The sequence below is a fragment of the Plecotus auritus genome (genome assembly GCF_963455305.1).
Source record: "Plecotus auritus genome assembly, chromosome: 4".
In the NCBI taxonomy this organism is placed as follows: Eukaryota; Metazoa; Chordata; class Mammalia; order Chiroptera; family Vespertilionidae; genus Plecotus; species Plecotus auritus.
In genome coordinates, this window is record NC_137775.1 from 152,948,291 (window position 1) to 152,974,934 (window position 26,644).

Below are 26,644 nucleotides of genomic sequence, written 5' to 3' on the forward strand. Positions count from 1 at the left end.
CCTGTGCACCAGGCCTCTATCCTATCTAATAAAAGAGGAATATGCAAATTGACCATCACTCCAACACAAAAGATGGCTGCCCCCATGTGGTCAAAGATGGCTGCCCCCATGTGGACACAAGATGGCTGCCACAAGATGGCCAGCAAGGGAGGGCAGTTGGGAGGGACCAGGCCTGCAAGAGAGGGCAGTTGCAGGGGGACCAGGCCTGCAGGGAAGGGCAATTGGGGGGGGGGACCCAGGCCTGCAGGGGAGAGCAGTTGCAGGGGGACCAGGCCTGCAGGGAAGGGTAGTTAGAGGTGACCATGCCTGCAGGGGAGGGCAGTTGGGCACGATCAAGCCTGCAGGGGAGGGCAGTTAGGAGTGACCAGGTCGGCAGAGGAGGGAAGTTGGGGGCGACCGGACCTGCAGGGAAGGGCAGTTGGGGGGGACCCAGGCCTGCAGGGGAGAACAGTTGGCGGGGGACCAGGCATGTAGGGGAGGGCAGTTAGGGGTGACCATGCCTGCAGGGGGGGGAGTTGGGGGTGATCAAGCCTGCAGGGGAGGGCAGTTAGGAGTGACCAGGTCGGCAGAGGAGGGAAGTTGGGGGCGACCGGACCTGCAGGGAAGGGCAGTTGGGGGGGACCCAGGCCTGCAGGGGAGAACAGTTGGCGGGGGACCAGGCATGTAGGGGAGGGCAGTTAGGGGTGACCATGCCTGCAGGGGGGGCAGTTGGGGGTGATCAAGCCTGCAGGGGAGGGCAGTTAGGGATGACCAGGCTGGCAGAAGAGGGAAGTTGGGGGTGACCGGGCCTGCAGGGTAGGGCAGTTTGGGGGGACCCAGGCCTTAGGGGAGAGCAGTTGTGGGGGGAGCAGGCCTGCAGGGAAGGGCAGTTGGGGGGGACCAGGCCTGTAGGGAAGGGCAGTTAGAGGTGACCATGCCTGCAGGGGAGGGCAGTTGGGGGCGATCAAGCCTGAGGGGAGGGCAGTTAGGGGTGACCAGGCTGGCAGAAGAGGGAAGTTAGGGGTGACCAGGCCAGCAGGGGAGGGCAGTTAGGGGCAATCAGGCTGGCAGGGGAGCAGTTAGGCATCAATCAGGCTGGCAGGGGAGTGGTTAGGGGGTGATCAGGCTGGCAGGCAGAAGCGGTTAGGGGCAATCAGGAAGGCAGGCAGGTGAGCACTGGGATCGGGCCTAAACGGGCAGTTGGACATCCCTCAAGGTGCCCCAGATTGGAGAGGGTGCAGGCTGGGCTGAGGGACACCCTCCCGCCCCCCCCCCCATGCACGAATTTCGTGCACCAGGCCTCTAGTTTTGAATAAAAGGGTTCATAGAGGGGAAAACTCATATTATTCCAGAATACATTAAGGCAGTGCAACCTCCAATAATATAGAAATCCAATCTACAGAAAGAATACTATTGATTTGAAATGGGATTATAAGTGAACAAATATTTAAAATTTATTTTTTCCTTTGAATGGAAAATATGGCTGCTTCATTTAATTGTCTTTGAAATCTGGTTTAATAGAACATCTCTTCTACACCTCCGGTCAGCTCCCAACATTTTGATTGCAAAATGAAAGGCAGTTATTTACTTTGATATCTTTAATTATCACTCATTTAGAGGACAAGGTGAAACACACTTTTCCAATTGGTGTTTTAAAGTCTTGAGTCAAAGAAAAGGAATGACAAATTAGCCAGCTGGAAGAGGCAAGAAATAGCTAGCTAGTGCTGCTGGAGTCTTTGTGGATACTTCAAAGTAAGATGAAAGGGAAATAAAGGGACTATTAGCCACACATGCTCCATAAATGAAATACTAACACAATTTCACGACACATTAATAACAAGTTAATATCACTCTTGGAGACTTACTCAACATAATAAGTGCCATATATGGGATCATCGATTTTTTCCCAGCCATATGGAAGCTCTGAAAAATAAAAAGTTATTTCTTTTAGTAAATAAGTAAAAGATATCACAATTTCTAATAAAAAGTAATATAATTTAATTGTTTGTGAATTGTAGAAATAATCTACCAAAGTGGAGTAAAGCATTCAGAGTCAGCACCAAATTTCACCATATCGTATTAGAAGCATCGACTTGAAAATTGGCAGTTAAAACAGAGCTGTCTCCTCTGCAGATGTACTGCGTCTAGCTGTTTATCCACGCCAAGCAGGATGATGGCACATCATCATGCTATCACCACTAAGGCAATACAGAAGGCACACTGCTTTCCTGAAAGTGCGTATGGCTTTCTTATTTATGTGTATTGTTAAAAGGATAGTTTCAGGATAAAGATCATATTTTGAAAATATATTTCTGAAGACAGCAATATTTTTTCTGGTGAATGTAACACAGACATTATAAATTCTCAATTGATATCTCACTAGTCAAGATGGTTAGCTTGCTGTTCTCTCCACATGGGTCAGATTTTGAGTACTGCCAATATACTTTCAGGCATATTTTTTTTTTTTTTTTTAATATATTTTATTGATTTTTTACAGAGAGGAAGGAAGAGGGATAGATAGTCAGAAACATCGATGAGAGAGAAACATCGATCAGTTGCCTCTTGCACACCTCCCACTGGGGATGTGCCCGCAACCAAGTTACATGCCCTTGACCGGAATCGAACCTGGGACCTTTCAGTCCGCAGGCTGACGCTCTATCCACTGAGCCAAACCGGTTTTGGCCAGGCATATTTTTATAAAGTCTAAAATTCTACACACATTTTCCTTGACAATATGGTTCATATTTCCAATTCTCCATGGGTAATTTTAATTCACATATATTTAAAATAGCCATAAATGCTATTATAGGCAAAATCAGGCTCTTTGAAAACCAGGCTTTGCTTCATGATACATGGAGCCTTTATAATTATTAATTTCTAAATATAAATAATATTATATTTTTCTATTAATTTTATGTATATAGAATTTGAAATTTAAGTACGATATATTGGCATGCTTTCAATAATATCTTTAAATGAGATTTAAAAGTTGTAATTATAGTAGTAATTAAATTTAATAGTAATAAAGAAATTTAAAAGTTGTTATTATAGTAGTAATATATATTGATTGCAAAGTATAGTTATAAAACAATTAGAATCACCTGCAATTCCTCCATCCAGAGATAACCACCATTAATATTTTGATGAATATTCTTCATATATGCAAATACTATTTTTAAGATATTAAATTCTATAGTACATATTATTTTTATAGCCTACTTCTATTTAACAAACTATCAAGGGCATCTTTCAACATAAATAAATGTTACTAACAATATCACTTTTAAATTGGCAGGCTAGTAGTCTGTGGTATGTTCAGAGCTTTCATAATCCAGCAGCCTTCTATTATTGAACAACTAGAGGCCAGTGCACAAAATTCGTGCACTGGGAGGGTGTCCCTCAGCCCAGCCTGCACCCTCCCCTGCAGGCCTGATCACCCCCAACTGCCCTCCCCTGACAGCCTGGTCACCCCCAACTGCCTCCCTTGCCAGCCATCTTGTGATGATGTGGGGGCGGCCATCTTGTGATGGCTTGGGGATGGCCATCTTGTGATGACATGGGGCAGCCAACTTGTGATGATGTGGGGGCAGCCTTCTTGTGATGGCATGGGGGTGGCCATCTTGTGATGACGTGAGGGCACGAGAGCCACCTAAGCTTTTATTAGTATAAATGGGACTTTCCAGTCTTTACCTATTACATATCATCTGTGTTGAATTTATTAAAACCTAAATCTGTCATCACTTTCCTAGTAATTTAGTAATAATAAATTCCCAGAGGTGGGATTTTAGATTAAAGGGCATGTACTCTTTTATGGCTTTTGATATCCAGCCAGATTACTACCTTCACACTCACAAAAGAGAACCAATTTATAATCTCACTGAGTGACTTTATTTCTCTGTGCCATCAAATTAAACACAGGTATGTAATTCCCCATCCAAAACTTTTAGGGACAGAGATAGGTTTTGGAATTCAGTATTTCTCCAATTTTAGAAAGTTAACATGATGCAAATGATTTCTAATTTATAGCACTCCAAGCAGAGTCTGGGAAGCACTTTATAATCAAATACATGAGTATTTATACAGCCAAATTACATGATTCACACTAGGAGGCATAAATGACTACTTCATATCAGTTTGCACTGGTTTGTTGCCAGTGTGTCCAGATCAGGTTCTGTTTTGCTGCCAAATAAGTTACAAAAAGCAGTTTTTCGAGCTTTTGAATTCTAGATATGCAGATAAAGGATTATGCATCATTATTTTAAAAATCAAATTATTTTTTAAAATGGCAGCTCATAGCTGTTTTAATTTACCTTTCTTTGATTTCTAGTTAGCTTGACCATTTTTCATTTGTCAATCTTTGGACAATTATTTTTTCTTTTGTGGATTTCTAATTAAATTAATTTTTATTAATTCATAAGAGCTCTTTACTTATTAAGGATACTAATTCTTTACCACATATGTTGCACATATGTTAAAAGTTTGTTTAGGTTTTAATTTTGCTGAACATTTCTTTTAACACATAGAAGTTTGGTAAGTTTTTCATTGTTTTCCTCTATGGTTTCTATCATTGGATCTTAGCTTAAATACTGAAGAAATTTTTCTAGTGTTTCTTTTTAAAAAATATAAAGTCTAGATTATGACTTTGTTTAATAATTCTTAGATTAGTTATATCTTAATAAAATCATAACACCAAATTGTGGAATACCTTATGAAATTTTTCTTTCAAAACGATAATGACAGCAAACTCATGCTGGGTATTTACCATGGTTCAGGTAAACTGATGAGTTTCCATGTACTAAATCATTTTACCATAACAACAACTCGGAATTTAAAATCCCTGTGCTCTGGTTCCAGCTATTTTACCCAACTTAGATACTGTGTTTAACACAGCATAAATAACACTTAATTAAGAATAAGTAGAATAATGATCCAGATGGTTTTCACTAAATCTTTCAAGCTACTGTAGAATCTGACTATAAAAATGAAGAATCCATTTGACAAATACCTATTGGGTGTCTTTTACAACAGTGACGTGCCTTTTACTTAAGTAAAAGAATATACAGAACACAGCAATCAATATTATGGATATTTGTTATTAATATGGCTAAATATACAGATTCATATTTAAATAAGTTTAATATAATTTCATGAACGAAATACAAAATATCATATTCAATATAGAATAAAAGCCTAATATGGCTAATTTTATGGATACTAGTCTTACTTCTTAATGACATTGTTACATGGAAGCATTTCATAGTCCAATTTTTAAAATTATCTTTTATAATATCAACTATTTCTTCATGTATTCCTTATCTTTGGCTCTTTTTTAAGTAAATTACTAATTCTAAGCATTGTATTCTGGAAGTACAGATTTCATCGTTACTTTATCTTTGCAGATTTACAGTACCAAAGGTTCTGCCAACATTTACTTATCATCCTTTCCCCTTGCCATCATGAGGTATTCATCAGAATTTAGAGAGAATCGATTTTCTTTTTTCATAATAAATCAATATATTGTGTTTGTTTGCCTGCTTGTTTCATATTTCCAAATTGAACTGTTAATTTGTGCCTCCCCAAATTATGTATTATAAACATTTGTACTTTAAAATAAACTATTAGTGGTCCTTAACTCAAATTTTGAGACAAAATGATACTATAACTCCAACCATCTGTTCCAAAGGGCTGCCATTTATTTCATTTTAAATATTTGCAAGGGATTGATAGATGAATGTTACAAGAAACCAGTAACACATACATACATTACTTCATTTGTAAATGTGGCAGAATGGGTATAAAAATCTACAGCCAATATTTAAACAGCTGTGTGTATTTATTATGTATGCATGTGCATTTATATGTATGTATATTCATATATATGAACATGTATGTGTGTATATATACGTGTTCATCAGCATGTGCATGCGCAAGGGTATTTGTGTGTATTCCCTTTAATGACATTTTTCCTGGGCAGCAAAGAAAGGTCTAGGTCAGTGGTCGGCAAACTCAGTCAACGGAGCGGCAAACCGCGGCTCGCGAGTCGCATGTGGCTCGCGAGCCGCAGTTTGCCGACCACTGGCTAGGCTAATGGTAATTAAAAAACCACAAATTTTTAGATCATGAAAATTTGAGAATCATCTTTCACTGTGAAAAGTGAGCTATTTGGACCTGAGTTAAATTTTAAAAATCAATTGCTTCTTTTTAAAATAAAGGTAATAAATAAAAAAAAAATTCCAGTTTTTGACTATTTGCTTAATCAGACAAGCATGTAGTTTGGAGCTCTTAGGTCCTAGGTTACTTAGAACACTTTATTTAACAATACCTGACAAATTTACAGATGATTAAGGTCACACTGATGAAAGAATAACATATACTATGCAAAGGGAAAAATAAATACTTGAGATCAGCAAGGTTAATGCTGCATTAAGAACCGTTTTAATTGAGATTGTTTTCAGGCCATGGAACCATGGAGCAAATTCAGTGATTAGGTATTCCTACAGTGATCCCTTCTGCAGAAGTCAGCATAAACATCTAGATTAATTTGCAGTCAGTCATATAAGCTTTATAAGACTGCAATAGAATCAAAAGATTCAGTAGGCATCCTGTTCGGCCTGGATTCCGCCACAGCTACTATGGTATACTTTGTACTTAGTTTCTCTTTCAAAATTTTATTTATTTGTTTGCTAGGTTCACTTTCATTGCAGGAAATAGAGGCTCCTTTATGCTAACTCACAAAAAAACAGTTTTTAGGCTGCAACTGGAAAACTTGTAGAATACAAGGTCAGTATTTCTTATGGAAATGGGACCCAAATAAAGCTGTAAGGAACCTAGGATACACTAACTCAGGATATTTCAGAAAGTCCCTTCTGTCTGCCCTACTTTATCTTTTAAATGATGTCCTTTATCTCTGTGTCTGTGTTTCTTTCTCGTTTACTGGCTGGCTACCTCTGCTGCTCATCTTGTATATGTCCTGCAATGGCTACCCTGAACTTGACTCTATGTTACTTTTTTAGAGAGAGGAAGGGAGAGGAGAATGAAGACAGAGATAGAAACATTGATGTGAGAGCAGAACATCGATTGGCTGCCTCCCGCATGCCCTCTACTAAGGATTGAGGAATCCAACTAGCGACCTCTTGGTTCTTGGGTTGACACGCAACCACTGAGTCACACCGGCCCGGCTCTATGTTACTTTTTATCTCAGGCACAGCTACTGTTGCTTGATCTCTCAGTTCACCAATTCTGTATTCCAACCCACAAAGAATTCACTAACTCAGTTCATTTTCTTCAAAATAGATCCAAGTGTTTGGCCTGGCAGATCAATGTTATGGCTGCCTTCAGGTTAAGAACACAACCACAGAATAATCAGGTATGGGTGGGGGTTGGGCCCTTAGGTAGATACAGAGCCACGTCTGTGGCAATCTATAAATTAAATGGTCAGTACTCTTCAAAAGTGTCAAGGTCATGAAATAGAAAGACTGAGGTACTGTCATGCTGTGGAGGAGCCTGGAGAAAGGGAGCTGAAATGCACTGTAGGATTCTGTGTTGGGACCTGGACCAGAAAAGGGACATTAGTGACACAATTAGCAAGATTCAAATAAGATTTGTACATTAGTTAACAGTCTATATGAATATTAATTTCTTGGCTTCCGTATTGTATTATAAATGATGTTAACATTAGGGGAAGCTAGGCAAAAGGTATGTGAAAATACTTTGCACTATTTTTGCAATTTTCTTGAAATTTAAAATAATTTCAAAATAAAAACACTGATACATATAACACTGAATTCATTAGGATAGTGTTAAATTCTTTAAAAAATGAGAATGCAGAATTTTTGTATTTATACTAGTATGCTTTTATATTATGTTGATTTTTTTCTATAGACTTTTCCAAGATAGTGATTTTTAATTTTGTTATTTTACCTTTTTCTTTTTCTGTTGTCTATCTTTCTGCTGGAAAAACTAGGTAAATACCACATTCACATTTAAGAGTTACTGCATCTTGAAACCTAGAAAATAGATTTAATAATATGAGTGCAAAATCTGAAGTCAGGCTTTGTTCCTTTCCTGGGAGGCAATGTCTGTACAGGCCTTAGCATGGGTTATGTTAATTCACATAAGGTTGTGTATAGGCCATCCTGGTGGGCAGTTTACAATTCTCAAAGCCAGGAAAGCAGACCAATTTTGGAAACATACAAAGTACTAATATATTGGAGAGGAACAGGGACCAGAAGGGGAGACCATTTCCTTTAACTCTATATTATTTTATTTGGACTACATTTAATTTTTAATTGAGGCTCTTGCTATTTTCTTTATTATAACAGAACATAAGAAACATACAATTTTCCCTAGGTCGAATGATATAATGCATAGTACACAATATGGTAATAGCTAATACTAATTTAAATGTTTTTCTCCAATCTTTATTGGGTTTTTGGTATATATATATATATATATATATATATATATATATATATATATAATATATATTATATATGTATTTATATGTGTATATAACACAAATTGAAAAATAGAACTAAATTTTCCTGAAAATGTTATATAATTTATACCCCCAAGTAGTTCTAAAGAATGTGAGTTTTTACAAGAAACACATTTTTAGAATGAAAGAAAAAGGAGGAAAAGGATACTGTGTAAGAATAAAAATATAAAAAACTTTTATTATATCTGCCTCTCTTTTCCTTTATTCAAAATGCAGTTGCAATTATAAAAGTAAATTCTGGATACATTCTTGTTTTTAACAATATCCATATAATAATGATAAGCTAATTATAGTCCCATTTCCCTACATAAAGATAAAGTTGAGAGTATGTATCCTTCCAGACTTTTTCTGTGTATTAAGACTCAAATTGGCCCATCTTTATCAGAGAATTTTATTTCATTTAGTCAGGAAAATAAACAAACAAAACAACAAACTGTGCAACCTAAAATTAAAAATAGAAAATGTTCATTTATGTTCTATATATGACATGAAAGAGTACAGAGTCTTTTGATTTCATGGAAATACAGGCTGTGAGGTCTTCATTCACGGGCAAATAGAAGCTTTACTATTTTTATAGGGGAAAGAACTAGCTGAGCTGTATTTTACTGTACTGACATTCAATTCATGTTATCATGTGGATTCAGCCTGAGGTTTTTATTACCACAGTATTATAATGCATTTTTAAATTATTGACCATGATTTCATGGGCTTGTTCTTAATAAAAAAAAATACAATTGCAGAAACAATTCCAAATAAATGTATTCCTTAATGTATCTGACCAAACTTGAGTAGAAAATGTACAAGATTATCTGACAGACATTGGTACGCAAAGAAATGTGTGCTCAAAAATGTTTTGGGCATTCAAGGGCCATTTTCTACTTGGGAAAAAGCTGTCAAACATAGATGTGAACTTGTGAAATGCTAACTTAAACATGACAGAGTAATCTATTCGAGATGGTGATAAGAAGTGGTGGTAGGGAGGCACGGCACAAAAAAGGATGTTGTCTACTAACGACTTAGAGAGTCATATCTGCTTTATGTTTTCAAGATGCATTAGAAGGTCAAAAGACAATGAACCGAGAAGATTTTTGTTTTTGTTTTTAATATTTCTAGAGCTCTGGATATAAAGAAAGATTTGGAAAGCAACTATAGGCTTAGGATTTCAAAATATACAGCTCCAGTTTATCTTAACTTTAAAAAAATATTTTTGTTGATTTCAGAGAGGAAGGGAGAGAGAGAGAGAGAGATAGAAACAACAATGATGAGACAGAATCATTGATTGGCTGCATCCTGCATGCCCCCACTGGGGATCAAGTCTGCAATCCGGGTATATGCCCTTGACCCGAATCAAACCGGGAGCCTTCAGTCCATAGACTGACGCTCTATTCACTGAGCCAAACCAGCTAGGGCTATCTTAACTTTTATGAGTTTACATTAATACACCCATTGTTCTATCCATTTATTATTATTATCCACTAAAATTTATTTATTGAAACATAATGAGCTTCTATATTGTAAAGTCCGACATTTAAATGTTAACCTCTCCACTAACCCTGAAAAATCCTAACAAAACCACCCAGAACCAATGACTACAACATAATTAGGAGAAAATACCAAGAACTTTAAACCTTTTATATAAGCAGAACATAAATGCAGAAACATAGATGCAGAAACATAAATGCCCCAATCCAGCAGCACCAACAATCCAGTGGCCCATTCTGGATCAGAAATGGTGGTGAGTATGCAGAAAAGAGAAAAGGGGGCCAGGAGCCTGGGATGGAAAAACAAACAAAATCATTCTCAGAAAGATAAATTCCCATTTGGAGTGGGAGAAAATGTTGATAATAGACCTAATTGATCAGAACACAACTGCAACTGGGGAATTGGAAAAAGAAAAAAAGGTTTGGAAGTGAGCAGAATGAGAGGTGGAATATTGGGAAAGCACTACTTAATAAGAAGACAAAGATGATGGTGATGGAGAAATGGCCCTTGGAAATTTGGTTATGACAGGAAAGAAGCATGAGGTAGAAATTCAGCATCTGCAGAAACAAAAGAGAATCTTAAGATCATAAGACATACCAACTACTCCCTCTGCAAAAAAAAAAAAAAAGAGGTCATCCATTAAAGAATCAGTAATTCACAAGAGAAACAGAAGAGGGTGCTCATGGACCAAAGATATAGTATTCCACCAAAATCCTTTAGTTTTGCTTGTATGAAACTGTTATTGCTGGTTTATGAATTTTCTTTTTCAAAATTAATGGAAAACAACAGACAATATTCATACAATGTTACTATCAGAAATCAGAATTAAGAGTCAAAATAATATAACTAATGAAAATTTGTTGTCTTCCCTCACAATAAAAACAAAAACAAAACACAAATGAGAAAATTGTAATGAATTCTTAAGAAAATTTGAAAAAATCACTTATAAATATAAAAGAACATTTTGAATAAGAAGTTTAAAAGCTCTGAACAGAAATGGGCAAAAAACAGTTAAGGAGAATTGGAAAAAAAAGAATCTTTGCAATTAAAACTAAATTACAAAGAACTCAAGAGAAAATAGATTAAGTTAGAAATAAAATAAGGACCATTGAGGCAAGACATAGTAATAGATATTAGAACAAAATGAAATGTAAAAAGAATCAGAAAAAAATAATTAATATAGAAGATAAGCAAAGATAATACAGTATATGTATAATTGGAATACATGAAGAAGAAAATAATATAACTAATACTTAAAACTATAATAAAATTTTTTTTCCAGAAATAACTACTTCTGTATGCTGAAAGGGTTTTCCACATGCCTGGAACATTATCTTGGAACAGTGAATTCCAAGATATATGCCCGTTAGCTATTAGACTTAAAAGCAAAAAAAACAAACAACAACAAAACAAAAACAAAAAAAAACAAAAAAAAAACAAAAATCAAAAAATAAAACTGGCTGAAAGGTAAGTTCCTTACAATGAAAAAAACAAACCAAGTTGATATTATTACAGTAGGCAGTTAGTTATTAACAAAAGGAAGAGAGCAAGTTAAACCAGCCTGATTAAGTAAGAAGAGGCAGCCTTACGTCACCCTGGGGAGAATGCCCCATTAATGGGGGGTGGGGAGGAATTGCATAGGGGGGAGTCCTTTTTACTAAGCCCACCCTCCACACAAGAGAAGCTAAATGATGAGGCATGTGCAATAGAAGCCACACTGGTGACCATAAAGGAGCAGGAGACTACTCTGGGAAATTTTTGGAAAAAGACCAGATAGTATAAGTGCACGAAACCCTGGAAAATCCAGGAAAGGGATTAGATAATTTGAAAGAAAGTCTGTCCCTTCTGAAACCCAAGGAAATGTAATTGACATTTAACAAAAGCCCATCTCCAGGGGGGTAGCCACATGTTCTGGGCACCATGGAGCCTTGGTAGAAGACACACAGATGGGGAAATGAAGCACAGAGAAGTTAAATAACTTGCCCAAGGTCACACAGGTAAGAATTTTAATGCCCGATGAGAGCAGAGACTGAGCTGGGCTACTGGAGCCTCAGGTGCCAGGAGTGATGGCACTGCAGCTCTGGGTCCTGATCCTTCTGAGCACAAGTATGGGCATGAGATCCTGGAACCAGATTTCTTTAGCAATGAGACGGAGCTGAAGCACCTGGTCTTGGGTGAGGCATCAGGCATGGTATCTGGAGGCAGACTGGCAACATCAACCAGTTTCTGCTGATGGACTCATCAGGGAAGTACCTCGTGGATTGCAGCAGCCCTTTCAGGGGCATCTGTGCCCTGCATGCCATTTCTTCTCTTTTGTCTTACTTTTACTTTCTTTTCTCCTAAATTCTCCACAAGGCTTGTGACCAGGGGAGCAGTGGGCTTTAAGGACTCTCCTTTAGCTGCTGTAAGTCTCCTTTTCCTTTTTTGGGTCTAGGCAGCCCAGTCTAGGCTTACTCCCAGTGTTGTGATCTGGCCTCTTCTATACTAAGCCCTTCCTTTGTTTTTGCTTTAATAAATATTGCCACTACGGCTCCAATCCTCCTTTGCAAGTGTCCCTGCATTTTTTCCCTCATGACACCAGAGGAACCTATTTCCTCTGGTATCAGTTTCACATCTCAGGAACAACACACACTTGACAACAGTGAGGCAGTATTTTAAATAATTTCAAATAAAGATTGAGCCATGGATTTTATACCCAGCCAATCTGTCCTTCAAGTATCAGCACACACACACACACACACACACACACACACACACACACACACACACTCTCACTGCCACCGTCCCTGCCCCACCCCCCAGGTTTATATTACTCAAGCACTCAGAAATACTGTATCCAAGGACACTTCCTGAGGTATCTACTTAATTAAACCAACCTTAATTCAAAAGATAACTGGAGGAAAGGACTAATAATATCATTTAACAGATTTAATTTTAGATCTAAGTATAGAGCAAAGGTGGAAACAAAAGTTGGAATAATATGAAAATAATGTATGTTTCAAAGCTGTTGAAATAATGCAATTAAAAAAGAGAGGAGAAAAAAGAGAATGACCAATGATTTCATTAACTGTTGCTTAGGTAATAGGTGGCATCACAGCATATCATTTAAAACTAATACCTGAATCAGGGCCTTAAAAAAGGTATCAGGATAGATGGTCTGGCTCAGTGGATAAAGCATTGGCCTGTGGACTGAAGGGTCCCAGGTTTGATTCTGGTCAAGGGCACATGCCTGGGTTTCAGGCTCAATCCCAGGGCATGCAGGAGACAGCCAATTAATGATTCTCTCTCATCATTGATGTTTCTATCTCTCTCTCCCCTCTTCCTTCCTCTTTGAAATCAATAAAAACATATATTTTTAAAAAGGGATCAGTATAATGGCAATTATTAGAACACAAATAAAAACTATTCTAAATACCAAAAACAAACAAACCCCAAAGAAAACAGACTACAGAGAGAGAAACAGGCAATATAATAAGATATGCTTAATAAACATATCTTACAATACTATGACAGAGTTAAAGAAAACATACAAATGAATGCTTAATATTTTCTAATTAGCTCATGAAAAAACTCAACTCCATCCTGTAAAGAAGAGACATATTTCAGCAAAGTGATTCAGAAAAGCCAAATGGTTGGGCAAAGTTTTACCTGACATAAAAAAAAAAAGAAGTAAATAGGGATTACAGTCCTGCTATTAAACTGCAGAATTCAGTTCAAATGCATTAACCAGGCAAAAATACCACTTTTTAACAATAAAGATCATAAAATATAACATCACTATCTGTATATTAAATAACTAGTGGCCCGGTGCCTGAAATTTGTACACGGGAGGGGGGTGCCGAGAACCAATTCCAGCATGTAATAATTACAAGAGTTCCGTCAAAAGGTTGATGGGACTTGGGAGGCTCAACAAGGGTGAGCCACACACATGTAGTTTACCCATTGGAAATGGCTAAACGGCACTTCCTCCAAACCTGAATAGGATGATTGTCAGCTGCCAGACAGCTCAGGGCATTTTATTGCCTCCTGTTGGCCAAACACCTGAACAGCTATAGGCTATTCCCCAAACTGATAATGTTTCTGTATATCCTTTGATACCGTAACCTTTGAAGTGTATATTTCCACCTTGCCTTAGGATAAATTGTGTTTAATAAAAGCATGGGGTCCTGAGACAAGGAGAGTCTTCAGTTGCTTTAGCTGAAGATCCTCTGACCCCCAATGCCTTTCAAAAATATCTTTCGTCCTTGGACTCTTTAATCATCTACGCGCAGCCCCTTTCTCCAGAATGCTGAACCCTTTGTAAGGCTGGGAAAAGAATCCCAGCATTATGACGCCCTAATGAGGGACACCAACGGCGGGGGTGAGGGGGGGTGGGGGGCGGTGAGTGTGTGTGTTCCTCAGCCCAGCCTGCACCCTCTCCAATCTGGGACCCCTTGAAGGATGTCCTACTGCCGGTTTACAGGGATCGGGCCTAAACTGGCAGTCGGACATCCCTCTCGCAATCCAGGACTGCTGGCTCCTAACCGCTCACCTGCCTGCCTGCCTGCCTGACTGCCCCTAACCACTTTGACCGCTGGCCTGCTTGCCCCCAAAGGCCCCCCCCCCCCGCCAGCCTGATTACCCCCAACTGCCCCCCGTGCCAGTGTGCTTGTCCCCAACTGCCACCTCTGCCAACCTGCTCACCCCCAACTGCCCCCCCAGCTGGCCTGCTTGCCCCCACATTCCCTCCCCACTGGCCTGCTCACCCCCAACTGCCCCCCTGCTGGCCTGCTCACTCCAAACTGCCCCCCCTCCCCCGCTGTCCTGATCACCTCCAACTGACCTCCACTGATGGCCTGCTCACCTCCAACTGGCCCCCATGCTGGTCTGCTTACCCTCAACGGCCCCGCCCCCCACCAGTCTGATCACTCACAACTGCCCTTCCCTCTTGGCCTCTAACTGCCTCTGCCTTGGCCCGCCACCATGGCTTTGTCCAGAAGAACGTCCGGAAGGTCTCCTGGAAGGTCTTCCAGTCTAATTAGCATATTACCCTTTTATTAGTATAGATAGAGGCCTGGTGCACGGGTGGGGGCCGGCTGGTTTGCCCTGAAGGGTGTCCTGGATCAAGGTGGGGGTTCCCTTGGGGCATGGAGTGGCCTAGGAGAGGGGTCTGTGGTGGTTTTCAGGCCGGACATGCCCCCATGGGGTGAGGGTCTCCTCTGGGGGGGGTGTGGCCAGCCTGAGTGAGGGGCTGAGGGCTGTTTTCAAGCTGGACACACCCCCTTCAGGGTGGGGGTTCCTGCTGGGGTGCCTGGCCAGCCTGGGTGAGGAGCTGATGGATGTTTGCAGGCTGACCATGCCCCTCAGCAGGGACTCTTACTCCATGGGGAGGGTGTGGCCAGCCTGGGTAAGGGGCTGAGGGCCATTTTCAGTCTGGCCACAGCCCCTTCAGGGTGGGGGGTCCTGCTGGGGTGTCTGGCCAGCCTGGGTGAGGGGCTGAGGGCTGTTTACAGGCTGGCCACACCCCCTTCAGAGTCGGGGGGTCCCGCTGGGGTGCCTGGCCAGCCTGGGTGAGGGGCTGAGGGCTGTTTGCAGGTTGGCCAAGACCCCTGGTGGGGACCCTCACCCCATGGGGGTGTGGACAGGCTGGGTGAGGGGCTGAGGGCTGTTTTCAGGCTGGCCACACCCCCTTCAGGATGGCGGTCTCTGCTGGGGTGTCTGGCCAGCCTGGGTGAGGGCTGTTTGCAGGCTGGCCACGCCCCTCAGTGACCCAAGCTCCCAGCCCCTCCCTTTTTTTTTTTTTCTTTCAGCACCTCCTTGAGCGGAGGCCTGGGCTGGCTGGAAGCAGGTATCTAGGAATTATTTATCTTCTATAATTGAAACTTTGTAGCCTTGAGCAGAGGCCAGGGTAGGCCAGGGCGGGCGGGAAGCTTGGCTTCCTCCATTGCTGGGGGCAACCCAAGCCTCCTACTCCAGCTTCGTGGCCGCCGCCATCTTTTTTGGGTTAATTTGCATACTCGCTCTGATTGGCTGGTGGGCGTAGCAGAGGTATGGGCAATTTGCATGTTTCTCTTTTATTAGATAGGATACAAACCACCTTTATAAAACAGAAACTACAGGGGTTGCAAGGAGAAATAGAGATACAGTAATAATAGATATTTAAGACTGCTCTAAGATAGGTCAAGTTGACAAAATTACAGATATAGAACTAAATATGGCATAATTAATTAGGGAAATCTTTTGGTTTTCCTCACTACCTCCCTCTCTTTTTTGAGTTTCACACTCCATTAATAGAGAATATATATTCCTCTGAAGTACACATGGAACAATCTCCAAAATTATCTACATATTAGATTACAACAAAGTCTCAATAAATTCCACAAGGCAGAAATAATACAAACAATAATATCTGACCATAATGCAATAAAATTTAGACATTCATAACAAAGTAATCATTAAAGGAACTTGCATCTAAAAATTAAAAACTCTAACAACTATTGTGTCAAAGAAGATATATAAACGGAAATTGAAGCATTTCTAAAAGTAATGAATGAAAACACTAAGTAGAAAAATCTATAAGATACAATTAAAGCAGTGATCAGAGGAAATTTTATAATATATAAACCCATGGTAGAACAGCAATATTGAAAGTGAATTCCCAAATCAAAAATGTGGAAAGGCTCTCTGGCCATTGGCTCAGTTGGTTGGATTTCGTCCTATGCACCAGGAGGTTGCCCATTTGATTCTTGGTCAGAAGGGGCATATGCTTGGGTTTCTGGCTCAATCCCCAGTGGGGGTCATGCAGGAGGCAGCCAATCTATGTTGTACTTTCATCAATGTTTCTCTCTCTCTTTCTCTCTAATAAAACCATATGAAAAAAAAAAGGTGGAAAGGGAACAACAAAGGAATCCCTCTAGAAACACACACATAAGAAATACAAATAATAAAAATAAAAATTCACATGATAGAAAATGGAAAATTAATAACTTTAATCAAAATGCTATTCCTTTTAAAAAATTAGCAAAATAAATCTAATTTAAGATTTAAAAGAGACAAGTTACATATAACAAAGTAAGGAATAACAAAACAGATGCAATCATAAAAAAAATAAAATACTTTGTACAAACCTATGTTAGTAAATTAAAAATCTAAATGAAATAGATAATTTCTTAGGAAAATAGAATTTATGAAAATTGGTCTCAGTGGAGATAGAATGCTTAAATAGACAGGTTTTTAGTCAATTTACCATAGTAAACTCCAAATGGAAAAGGAACAAATGAAACAATGAATCCTACAGATAAATCCCTTTATAAACTGGGTATGAGGAAAGGCATTTGTTTCATGACTCGACCTTGACAGATGTGACTACTTAAAAGCAAAAAAGAATCCTTGTACAGTCCAAAACACCACAATGTTAAAAGGTAAATGTGAAACTCAGAGAAAATATTTGTAACATATCAATAATAAAGGTCTACTCTCCCCTAAAGGAAACTTTTTAAAAGTGGGTAAAAAAAAAAAAATAAAAGACTAAAAACTTGATAGAAAAAATATGCAAGAGCCAAGAATAGAAAGTTCACAAAAAGCATACACACATATCCTTTAAACATGAAAAAATTCCCGACTTCCTTTATCAGAAGAGAAATGTACATTGAGATATTTTGCTTCATCTATCAGATTGGCAAAAATTCAAAAGCTTTTCAACAAGCTTTTTGGCAAGGTTGTGGTAAAGCTGGCCCCTCAAACAAGGCTGGTGAATGGGTAACATAATACAGCTTATATTGAGGGGAGTTTGAAAATAACTAACACAACCAGACATACTTTTTCCTTTGATCCAACAATCCATCCTCTGGGAAGTTTCAGTAAAGTTTTATCTTCAACAATAGAAAAGGCAAAAATGCACAAGGTCATTCCCTGTGGTATTATTTTAATAGAATACCATAGAAGCAACCTAAATATCAAATTAGAGATGATTGGTTAAATGGGCAGGTTATGTGCATATGGTGAGTGCTAAATAGATGCAAAACTTATGAAGAAAATCTCTAAGTATACAATGATTTGTGGGCTATACTGCTAAACAAAAACACTCATATGCTTATTTTTGAACAAAGAAAGGAAGGAAGGAAGGAAGGAAGAAAGGAAGGAAGGAAGGAAGGAAGGAAGGAAGGAAGGAAGGAAGGGGGAAAGAGTTAAACAAGGAGAGCCAGAAACTCAAGGAATTGCTTAACTATTAGAGGTAGTTGTGAACAGTAAAGGACTGAAAGCTAAATTGCTCATAATGAAAGAAATTCTAGGGACAAAACAGGCAGGTTTAGGGAGTCTCAGAAATAAAGAGGGTCCATGGGAGAGGAAAGCATAGATGGGGGCTTGGAGATGCCAAAATGTATATCTTATTTGTACAAAGGATAAAGGAATGTTGCAAGATAAGAGGAGAGAAAAAGGGGAGCACCATGTGGGCTTTGAGCTTTGAAACTGATACTATAAAACAGTGACCAATCAGGAAAGCACAGGGGTCCTAAGTTAAGAAAAGGTCCAATTAGAAAGGGTCAATTTCAGACAAAGAACTGCAGCATATATAAATGGGAGACAAAGGGACACGAGACATTTTTTTTAAGATTGATCTTCCCATGAGAGAGAGAGAGAGAGAGAGAGAGAGAGAGAGAGAGAGAGAGAGAGAGAGAGAGAAAGAGCGATCAGGCTTTTCCCATTTGGGGGCCCCTCCCCAGGGGTCTCCTTTGGGGACACCCCTGCCCAGATGGAGTTTGTATCTGCTTCCAATAAACTTCTACATTTTTTATTAAAGAAGCCTTTTTGTCCGCGAGTTTCTCTTCAAACTTCGTAGGGCAAGAACACATGGAAGAAGTTTACATCTTGAATCCCACATTTCAATAATATGCTATTTTATATTGAAACTATATTTTAATTATTGATTCAAAATTAATATTGATAAAATTGGAAGCTTTACAAATTGTTTAGCCACCCTTTTCCAGGGAGTCTAGGTGAAGACCTGGATCGGTTATGAGAAAGAAACCAAATTTTGCTTTAATTCTCCAATTTGCCTTATCAATGAGATTTTAAAGATTTAGGAGAAATAGCTGAGGGAAATGGCCACATTTTGCCATGGTTTTGGTGGTGGTTGTGATTGCTGTTTTCTTTTTATGTCCCTAAAGTGATTGGCTAAAGTGCTCTTGATGAGATCTGGATAGATTAGAAAGTGAAATTTGCAATTCTTCACTGATGGCATTACTTAATGTCTCATAATGTAGGATCGTTCAAGAGCCCTTTTTTCATTCAAGAAATATTATTGCTCATCTACTCTGAGGGAGTTAGGGTAGAGGGATAAGTCTCAACATCCATGGAGCTGATGATTTCAGACAGACCCAACCTTTAAACAAAAATTTTCACCAATTTAATTCATTATAATTTATGATATATGCTACAAGGAGAAATACATGTATATTTTACTCTACTTAAACCCTCAGGTAATTTTTGAAGAGCCTGGAATTGCAGGCTGTTATATTTCATGGTTATAATTAATTACGATTGATTTAAATAATCCTAATACAATAAGTCAGCAACACATTTGTCAATTGGGTATTTTAGGGTGAATTCACACAATGGATGTCATTTTTCTAGTGGAGCAGTCTTTTTAAATTTAATTAATTGGATATATATGAGGGAACCATACTGTTTAAAATCTCAGGGGACAACTAAATATTGAACATCAATACAGTAAGGGCTTGGAAAATGAAATTTAATATTTAGCTTTGTTTATTATAATAGATGAGCTGAATTCTACTTAGGAATATGCCCTAATTTCACTTTCTAATTAATATGGAGCCTCAGAGCATTGTTTAATTAAAATGCCACTCAGACCAGTGAAACAGATCAGACTAGCAGGAACCTAGGGCTGTGAACGAAAGTGTGCAGAGATGAGCCAACTGTCCGCGATGGTGCTGTTGGAAGCATCTGCCGCCACACCGAGTGCAGAAGCCTCATGGCAGCTCTACATGCCATTAGGTGCTAGCGTCAATTTCTGCTTTTGCTATGAAAAACGTGGCTCCTAAGAGACTCGCATGCTTTGTAGATAAGCTGGACATTTGGAAAATTGGGGTGACATGAGTTGCCATAAAGTCTCTACTTTATCTGGTCTACAGAGCTCTGTGTTTTTCAGTCACAACAAAGACATAATTCATATGCATTTTTGAAAAGGACACTTAAAAAAAAGAAAAAAACAATAAAATAGGAATTGTTAACATCATTTGGGGAGAGAAAGGACAGGTTAGCTTCCATAATGACCATCTGTGTTGTGGGATGCTTTCAAACATTAACAGAATAGACAAGCTGACCAGGCTCTCAGTTCTGTTTTAGACTCGTTCTAGGTGGAGAAAATGACTAATTCTCAGCAGGACCTATCACAGATAGATTAGAGTGTCAAAGGTAAGGAAGGCTGGGGATGCTTTTCTCATGGCATGAAAGGAGAACGTAGACTATCCAGAGTGTCACTCTAACAATGAGGTTTCTTTTCCCTATTTGGTATTAATCTATGGGCACTACTGCTACCTATTAAACGTTAATGACAGAAGTGTTCAAATATAGACATCAAATCATATTAATATAATCCAATTTATGTGTAAGATTGCCCAAATGTCCTTTATCACAGTAATTTCCTGTCCAGATTATTTTAGCTAGATCTCTAAGTAGAGATATTGGAACCACAGTCTCTCCCATTTTGACAATGCAATGCAATGAATGGTGCTGAAAGGGCATGAGAATCCGAAGAATGTGAATGGTCTAAATGTTACGGATAAACCCTCAGTTAGGTTATAATTAATCTTGCCTCATCATAGTATCAGCCAGCATCAAAAAGCAACCAAGTGCCTATTAATACACACTGTACTGATATCTGCCTTATATTAGCATCCACCTCCAATGTGATATTTTGCTCAGAGGGAAATGGTAGAATTTTAGAACAAATCCTGAGTTTTCTGACCCACAAACACAAAAGAGGGCAGGATATTGTTTCCAATGATCTGGTCACTGTGATTTGTACGAATCTTTGCCTATTGAGCTCGGTCCCATCTCTGTCCCTCAGACAGAAGGACTGGATTAGATGTCAGGAATAGGGAAATGAAATCTCTACCTAATCCTATATAATAAAAGGCTAATATGCAAATTGTCCTCTCAACTGGGAGTTTGACTGTGAGTTCAACCTGGAGTTTGACCAGGGGGCTGGGCTAGCTGGCCAACTGCCCATGGCCCCTCCCCCCAGCCATCCCAGCCTGGTCAGCCCTGATGGCACAGGCCAGCCGTCTGGACCCCACCCGTGCACGAATTCATGCACCTGGCCTCTAGTAAAATATAAAACCCTCTTTGATAAAATTATAAAGTATGGCAATGAGGTATGATACAGCAATGAAAAACTTAAGAGATTTGGATCTAACAGCATGTACTGTTTTATTGCTTTGCTTCATGGTAGAAGGAAACAAAGAAACACATACACAAAAAAACTGAGGGTGAGAGTCCCTAATGGTATTTATATTAGGTAAATCTGTAAAATAAAAAAAAGGCCTGGAATAAAAAATATAATGCCCACTGTGTCTGAAAGGTGTCCCAATGCCTAAAACATTGCAAGAATTCTCGGAGAGCACGTCACCCAGTGAAAAGTATTGCCTGCATAAAGCTGGTAGAGTCCCTCTCGGCTTGGGATGCCTGGCATGTAAAGAGTCAGTCAATCCCACAAATCTGCCCTGCAGGTTGCCTTCCATGCCTGGCTTTGAGGAAGCGTTAAGGGCCCACGTGGAGCTGGGATGTGTACCAGTGATAACAACTGGACTGAGAGTAAATCATATGAGCAGTGACAGTGATAGGATGCAGGACTCAGCAACTCTGCAAGACTCTACATGTATATATTCAAATTAGTTGACAGCAGTGTTATTGTGCAGACAAAGCACAGAGAGTTCTAGAGCACCACATGGTCTAACAGAGGCAATCACATCATTTTTTATCTGCAATGCCCTATTGAAGCAAAAAACAAAACAAAACAAAATACTGATTTGTACACAGTCATCACTAGCTAAAATATTATTGATATGATAATTGAAGTCAAGGACTTTGGTTACATTTTATTTATTATTATTTTAAAACTAGAGGCCCGTTGAATGAAGATTCATGCAATAGGCCTTCCTTCACCTGGCTGCCGGCACCGGTTTTCCTCTGGCACCCTGGCCCCAGGCCTTCGCTCTGGCTGCCGGCTTTTGCCTTCGCTCCGGCCAGAGTCTTCACTCTGGCCAGAGTCTTTGCTAACTCTGGCCGGAGTCTGCAGTCTTCGCTCCGGCAGAAGCGCCGCTCCTGTAGCTCCCTGCACCCCCCGCCCTCCTCCTCATACAGGTGTCCTGTCCCACCCGGCCACTCCGTGCCTAGAGCGGCTGAGGGGGGCAGGGTCACCGCCATCTTTGTCCTGCTAATTTCCATATTCCCTCCTGCTTGGCTGGTGGGCATCGTGAAGGTATGATCAATTTACATATTTTTCTTTTATTAGTGTATGTATATTTTTATTAATTTCAGAGAGGAAAAGAGAGGGAAAGAAAGATAGAAACATCAATGATGAGAGAGAACCATTGATCAGCTGCTTCCTGCATGCCCCACACTGGGGATTGAGCCCACAACCTGGGCATGTGCCTGGACCGAGAATCAAACTGTGACCTCCAGGTTCACAGGTGGTCACGCAACCACTGAGCCACGAAGGCCAGGCTAGGACTTCAGTTACTTTTTAAATGTAGTTTCAGTTTCTTCTATGTTTGTATTTTCAGAATCAAGTCTGATACACACAGGGCACACAGTCCAGAGTGCAAGTATATGCAATGACAAAAGTTTTAAAAACATATTAACATACTTCTCCCCCTCCCACCACATTTCTTTATGTGGAATCTCCCTCTATATAAGCAGGCACCTATTTTAGACCGGCTGAAGTAGGGATATAAAGAGGGAAAATCAAGAATCAATGTGTCATTTCCATGTGCCTTGGTTTGCAGTAGGACTTGGAGGTGCAAAGCCCTGTGAGAGGGGACGCATGGTGTGGAGTCGTTACAACTAGAGAGAAAGGCAGGGGCCATAGCTTGAGCAGGTGTAAGCCATTCACAGCAGTGACCAGCAAAACCAGAGAACAGCTGGCTGACCACAACCCACCCTCATCACCATAAAGATACCTGTTCATCTACTACCTGGCACAGTCTTGAATGGAAGAGGAGAGGAGAGACCCATTGGGAAAAATGTGCTTTAATCTTGACAGGCTATTACCACCCCACCCCACCCTACTCTAGTAATGCTGTTTTAAACTAAAAGGTTAAGAAAAAAAGCTTTTAATAGTAAAGCTCTTTTTCAATAGTAACGAAGACTCCAAAGCAAATGTGATTATATAAAATTGAAAAATTTCTTACATGAGTTGTAATTTGCAAATACCAACCTTGATAGTCTAGCATAAATTAAACTAAAGTATTTATGTGAATATATTTGACAAAAATATTACAGGCTTTGGAGTCAGACAGAGCTGATTTGAATTTTGGGTATTCTTAGATAAGCCTCAGTTTCTTCATGATGTAAGGAATAGAACCATAGAGTGCATGATATGCTTGGCACTCGATAAATGTTAGGTAATACTGTTACTACTACTAGTGTTGTTGTTGCTCTATCATCATCATCATTGTCATCATCTCCTTCTTCTTCATTATAATCACCAGTATATAAATGTCTAATCACTGGGTTGTATCCTGAAACTAATATAATATTGTACATAAACTGTAATTAAAAATTAAAAATACTTAAAAAACAAAAACAATTATGTTGGATTATAATTTTCTATTTATTATATAACTAAATGAGTCTTTACAAAAACATTATGGTACATTATTTTTTTTAGAAAAAAGTAAAGTAACAAGCACATTTAAAATTATTTTGTTAGGTCATAAATCAAAATCTCATCAAATATAGGCTTTGAATAAAAACTATAATGAAGATAATAATTATATTTTCATTGGGACATTCTCTTTGATATGGTAACATTTATCTTTTAGTAAAATTTTATGTGACGAAAAAAATCTGCTCTCAAAGATCAACCAATTATTGCTATTCAAAGATAATACTTAAAAGTAAAAGATAAAAATCTGTGTTTTAGAATTACAGTGTTAGAAAAAGGATAGTTTTTATTTGAAAAATAAATAAATGGTTAAGAAACTGAAAAAGCTGCTTTATTGGTGTTAAAAATATTATACTCAGCAAACTAATAGATATACAAATTAGGTGGTTCTAAAACTGCTGTGATTCAGGGAAGTTTCATAGCAAGAGGTGAGAGTTGGAAAACTCAGTAAGATCAGATGTCACAGGATAGACTGAAAAGGACTCCATGGGCAGCAAAGACAAACAGCAAGGAAGGTGAGAGAAGGAATATGGCATACCATTGAGGAAAGGTGCTTCCAGTGAGTTGTCAAGACTATACTGTCACCATCTGTTTTGTCTCCCTCAGGGTGAGAAGCTTAAAGACAGGAAGCATGTCTTACTCATAGTTGTATCCCAAACCTGATACTGGGTACTCAGCACAGCTATTTGTTAAAGGAATGAATGAGATCATGCACCTACTGTGGCCCTGGGAAAGATTAAAAGTCTTATATCTTCACCTAAAGAGCAACCTCAGATAGAGATTTGGGTGGCACAAGGAATTTTGGCTTCTTATGACTTTAACACATTAGCTGTTACTTTATGGTTGTTTTTTTTTTTGTTTTTGTTTTAAAAACAAATGTTAACAGATTTTAGTTAGGTATTCTTGTAGTGAACGTGTTTGCCAAATATTTCAGATATTTTCAGGTGTGTTGATATTGGCTGTGTTCCGTAAAGCTAACCTCGTACTCTGTTAATGCCCTAACACAAGTGTTAGAGAAGCATATAGAGATTAAAGAAAATTTTTTAGTAAAAAAAAAAAAAAGGGGGGGGGGCATTACAGTTTTAGTTACATTGTTTTTGGCAACAGAATTTTAGTAGCTTTTATTTTCCCATATGGATATTGTGTGCTTTTAACAACCAGACTTATAATACTACTGGAGGGGGGTCCCTCAGCCTGGCCTGCCCCCTCTCACAGTCCAGGAGCCCTCAGGGGCAGGAGGCAACCTGGCATTCAGGGGAAGGTGACACTACCATCACACCTCTGCTGCTGCCACTGCCGGCAGTGCAAGCCTTGGCCAGCCCCGGTTACCTGAGCCTCGGGCAGCCCTGGGCGGCTGGGCAGTCACCATCCAAGGCTTGCCTGTGCCTCGGGCTGGCTCTGGGTGGCTAGGGGCTGAGGGGACTAGAGGACTCCGGAGGCAGGTGCACAGAGTGGCCAGGCCCACCTGGGGGCGGGCCTGGCCGTGCCACACGCCTGCCACCCCACTGGGGCTGAGGCGACTGGGCACCACCATCTTGTGGCTGTGGGCACCGCCATCTTTGAGGGCATGGCAGTCAATTAGCATATTCCCTCCTTATTGGCTGTGGGCGCCGCCATATTTGTGAGTGCATGACAGTCAATTAGCATATTTCTTCTTTAATAGATAGGATTAGAGGCCCAGTGCATGAAATTCTTGCAAGCGGCTCGGCCCTCACAGCTCTGGCTTTGTCCAGAAGTTCATTTGGCAATAGTATTTCAGTCTAATTAGCATATTAGGCTTTTATTATTATAGATACTTCATTACATTTTACAATAACATGGATAAGCTAATACTTTGAAAGATTTTCCCATGTTTTTAGTTTAATTGTACAAACAACACCACATTGGCACTCTCAAATTCATTCTTTTATTTTTAAAATCTAAAAATACCATTTACTGGGACAGAGCTCCAATTTCAAACTTTTTCTAAGAACAATATAGTTTAAACTCTCATTAGACATCAAATTTCTTATAAACAAAAGTATCCGATATCATATTTTTTCAGCAAAATACATACAAATCAATTAGAATATTTAAGAGAATCATAGAAATCACAGGAAGAGATTTTCAGATGTCACTGGGTTCATTTTCATTTTTCTATAGTGAGAAATATTTTATTCAGTTATTATTCCATCTTTGAATAATATGAAATTCATTATTCATTTCTTCAAGATTTATTGAATGCTGTGCTAAGAGCTAAAAATTAAAACATTTTCTGTGTAAAGGAGATGTGTAAATAAAAGAAATTCAATAACTGGGGACATACCATGGTAGAAGTACACAAAGGTGCCCTAATAAAGGAATGGCCATTTATGGTGAGGATTGAAGACGACAGTAAATGCTTTATAGAGAAGTTTCCCTTGAGTTATGTTGTAAAATAAGATTCAATATTTACCTGGCAATTCTTCTTACTGATGGGAGTTTACATAGAAAAAATTTGGCATTCAATTGCAATAAATGCTATTTATGTTCCCAACCCAACATACATAGGGTGTTATCCTTTCAATTTTTCATAGGCAAAGTTATAAAAGTGATACCCCTTCCTACCCCCACTTCAGTTATGTAGCACCATAGAAATACTAAAGTATTGATGCTATGTATCAGGCACTGTGCTGAGTGCCTTACATAAATCATTTCATTTGATACTCAAAACAACTCTATGAGAAGGATATTATTTAACTGCTGTTAAATCATTTGCCAGATGTCACAACTTGAGTTATTTCTGATGACATTGGGAGATGGGGTTACTTTCTAGA

General features: G+C 39.2%; 1 protein-coding gene across 11 annotated transcripts in view; it reads right to left on the reverse strand.

Moving 5' to 3' along the window:
- The window catches only part of MAGI2 (membrane associated guanylate kinase, WW and PDZ domain containing 2), a 1,233,836-nt gene that overhangs the window by 308,021 nt on the left and 899,171 nt on the right, over nt 1–26,644 (reverse strand). For all 11 annotated transcript variants that reach the window (XM_080663639.1, XM_080663638.1, XM_080663637.1 and 8 more), the window contains one exon: nt 1,845–1,902. In XM_080663639.1, the coding sequence (XP_080519765.1) occupies nt 1,845–1,902 (58 nt within the window). The remainder of the gene's footprint in view (nt 1–1,844; nt 1,903–26,644) is intronic.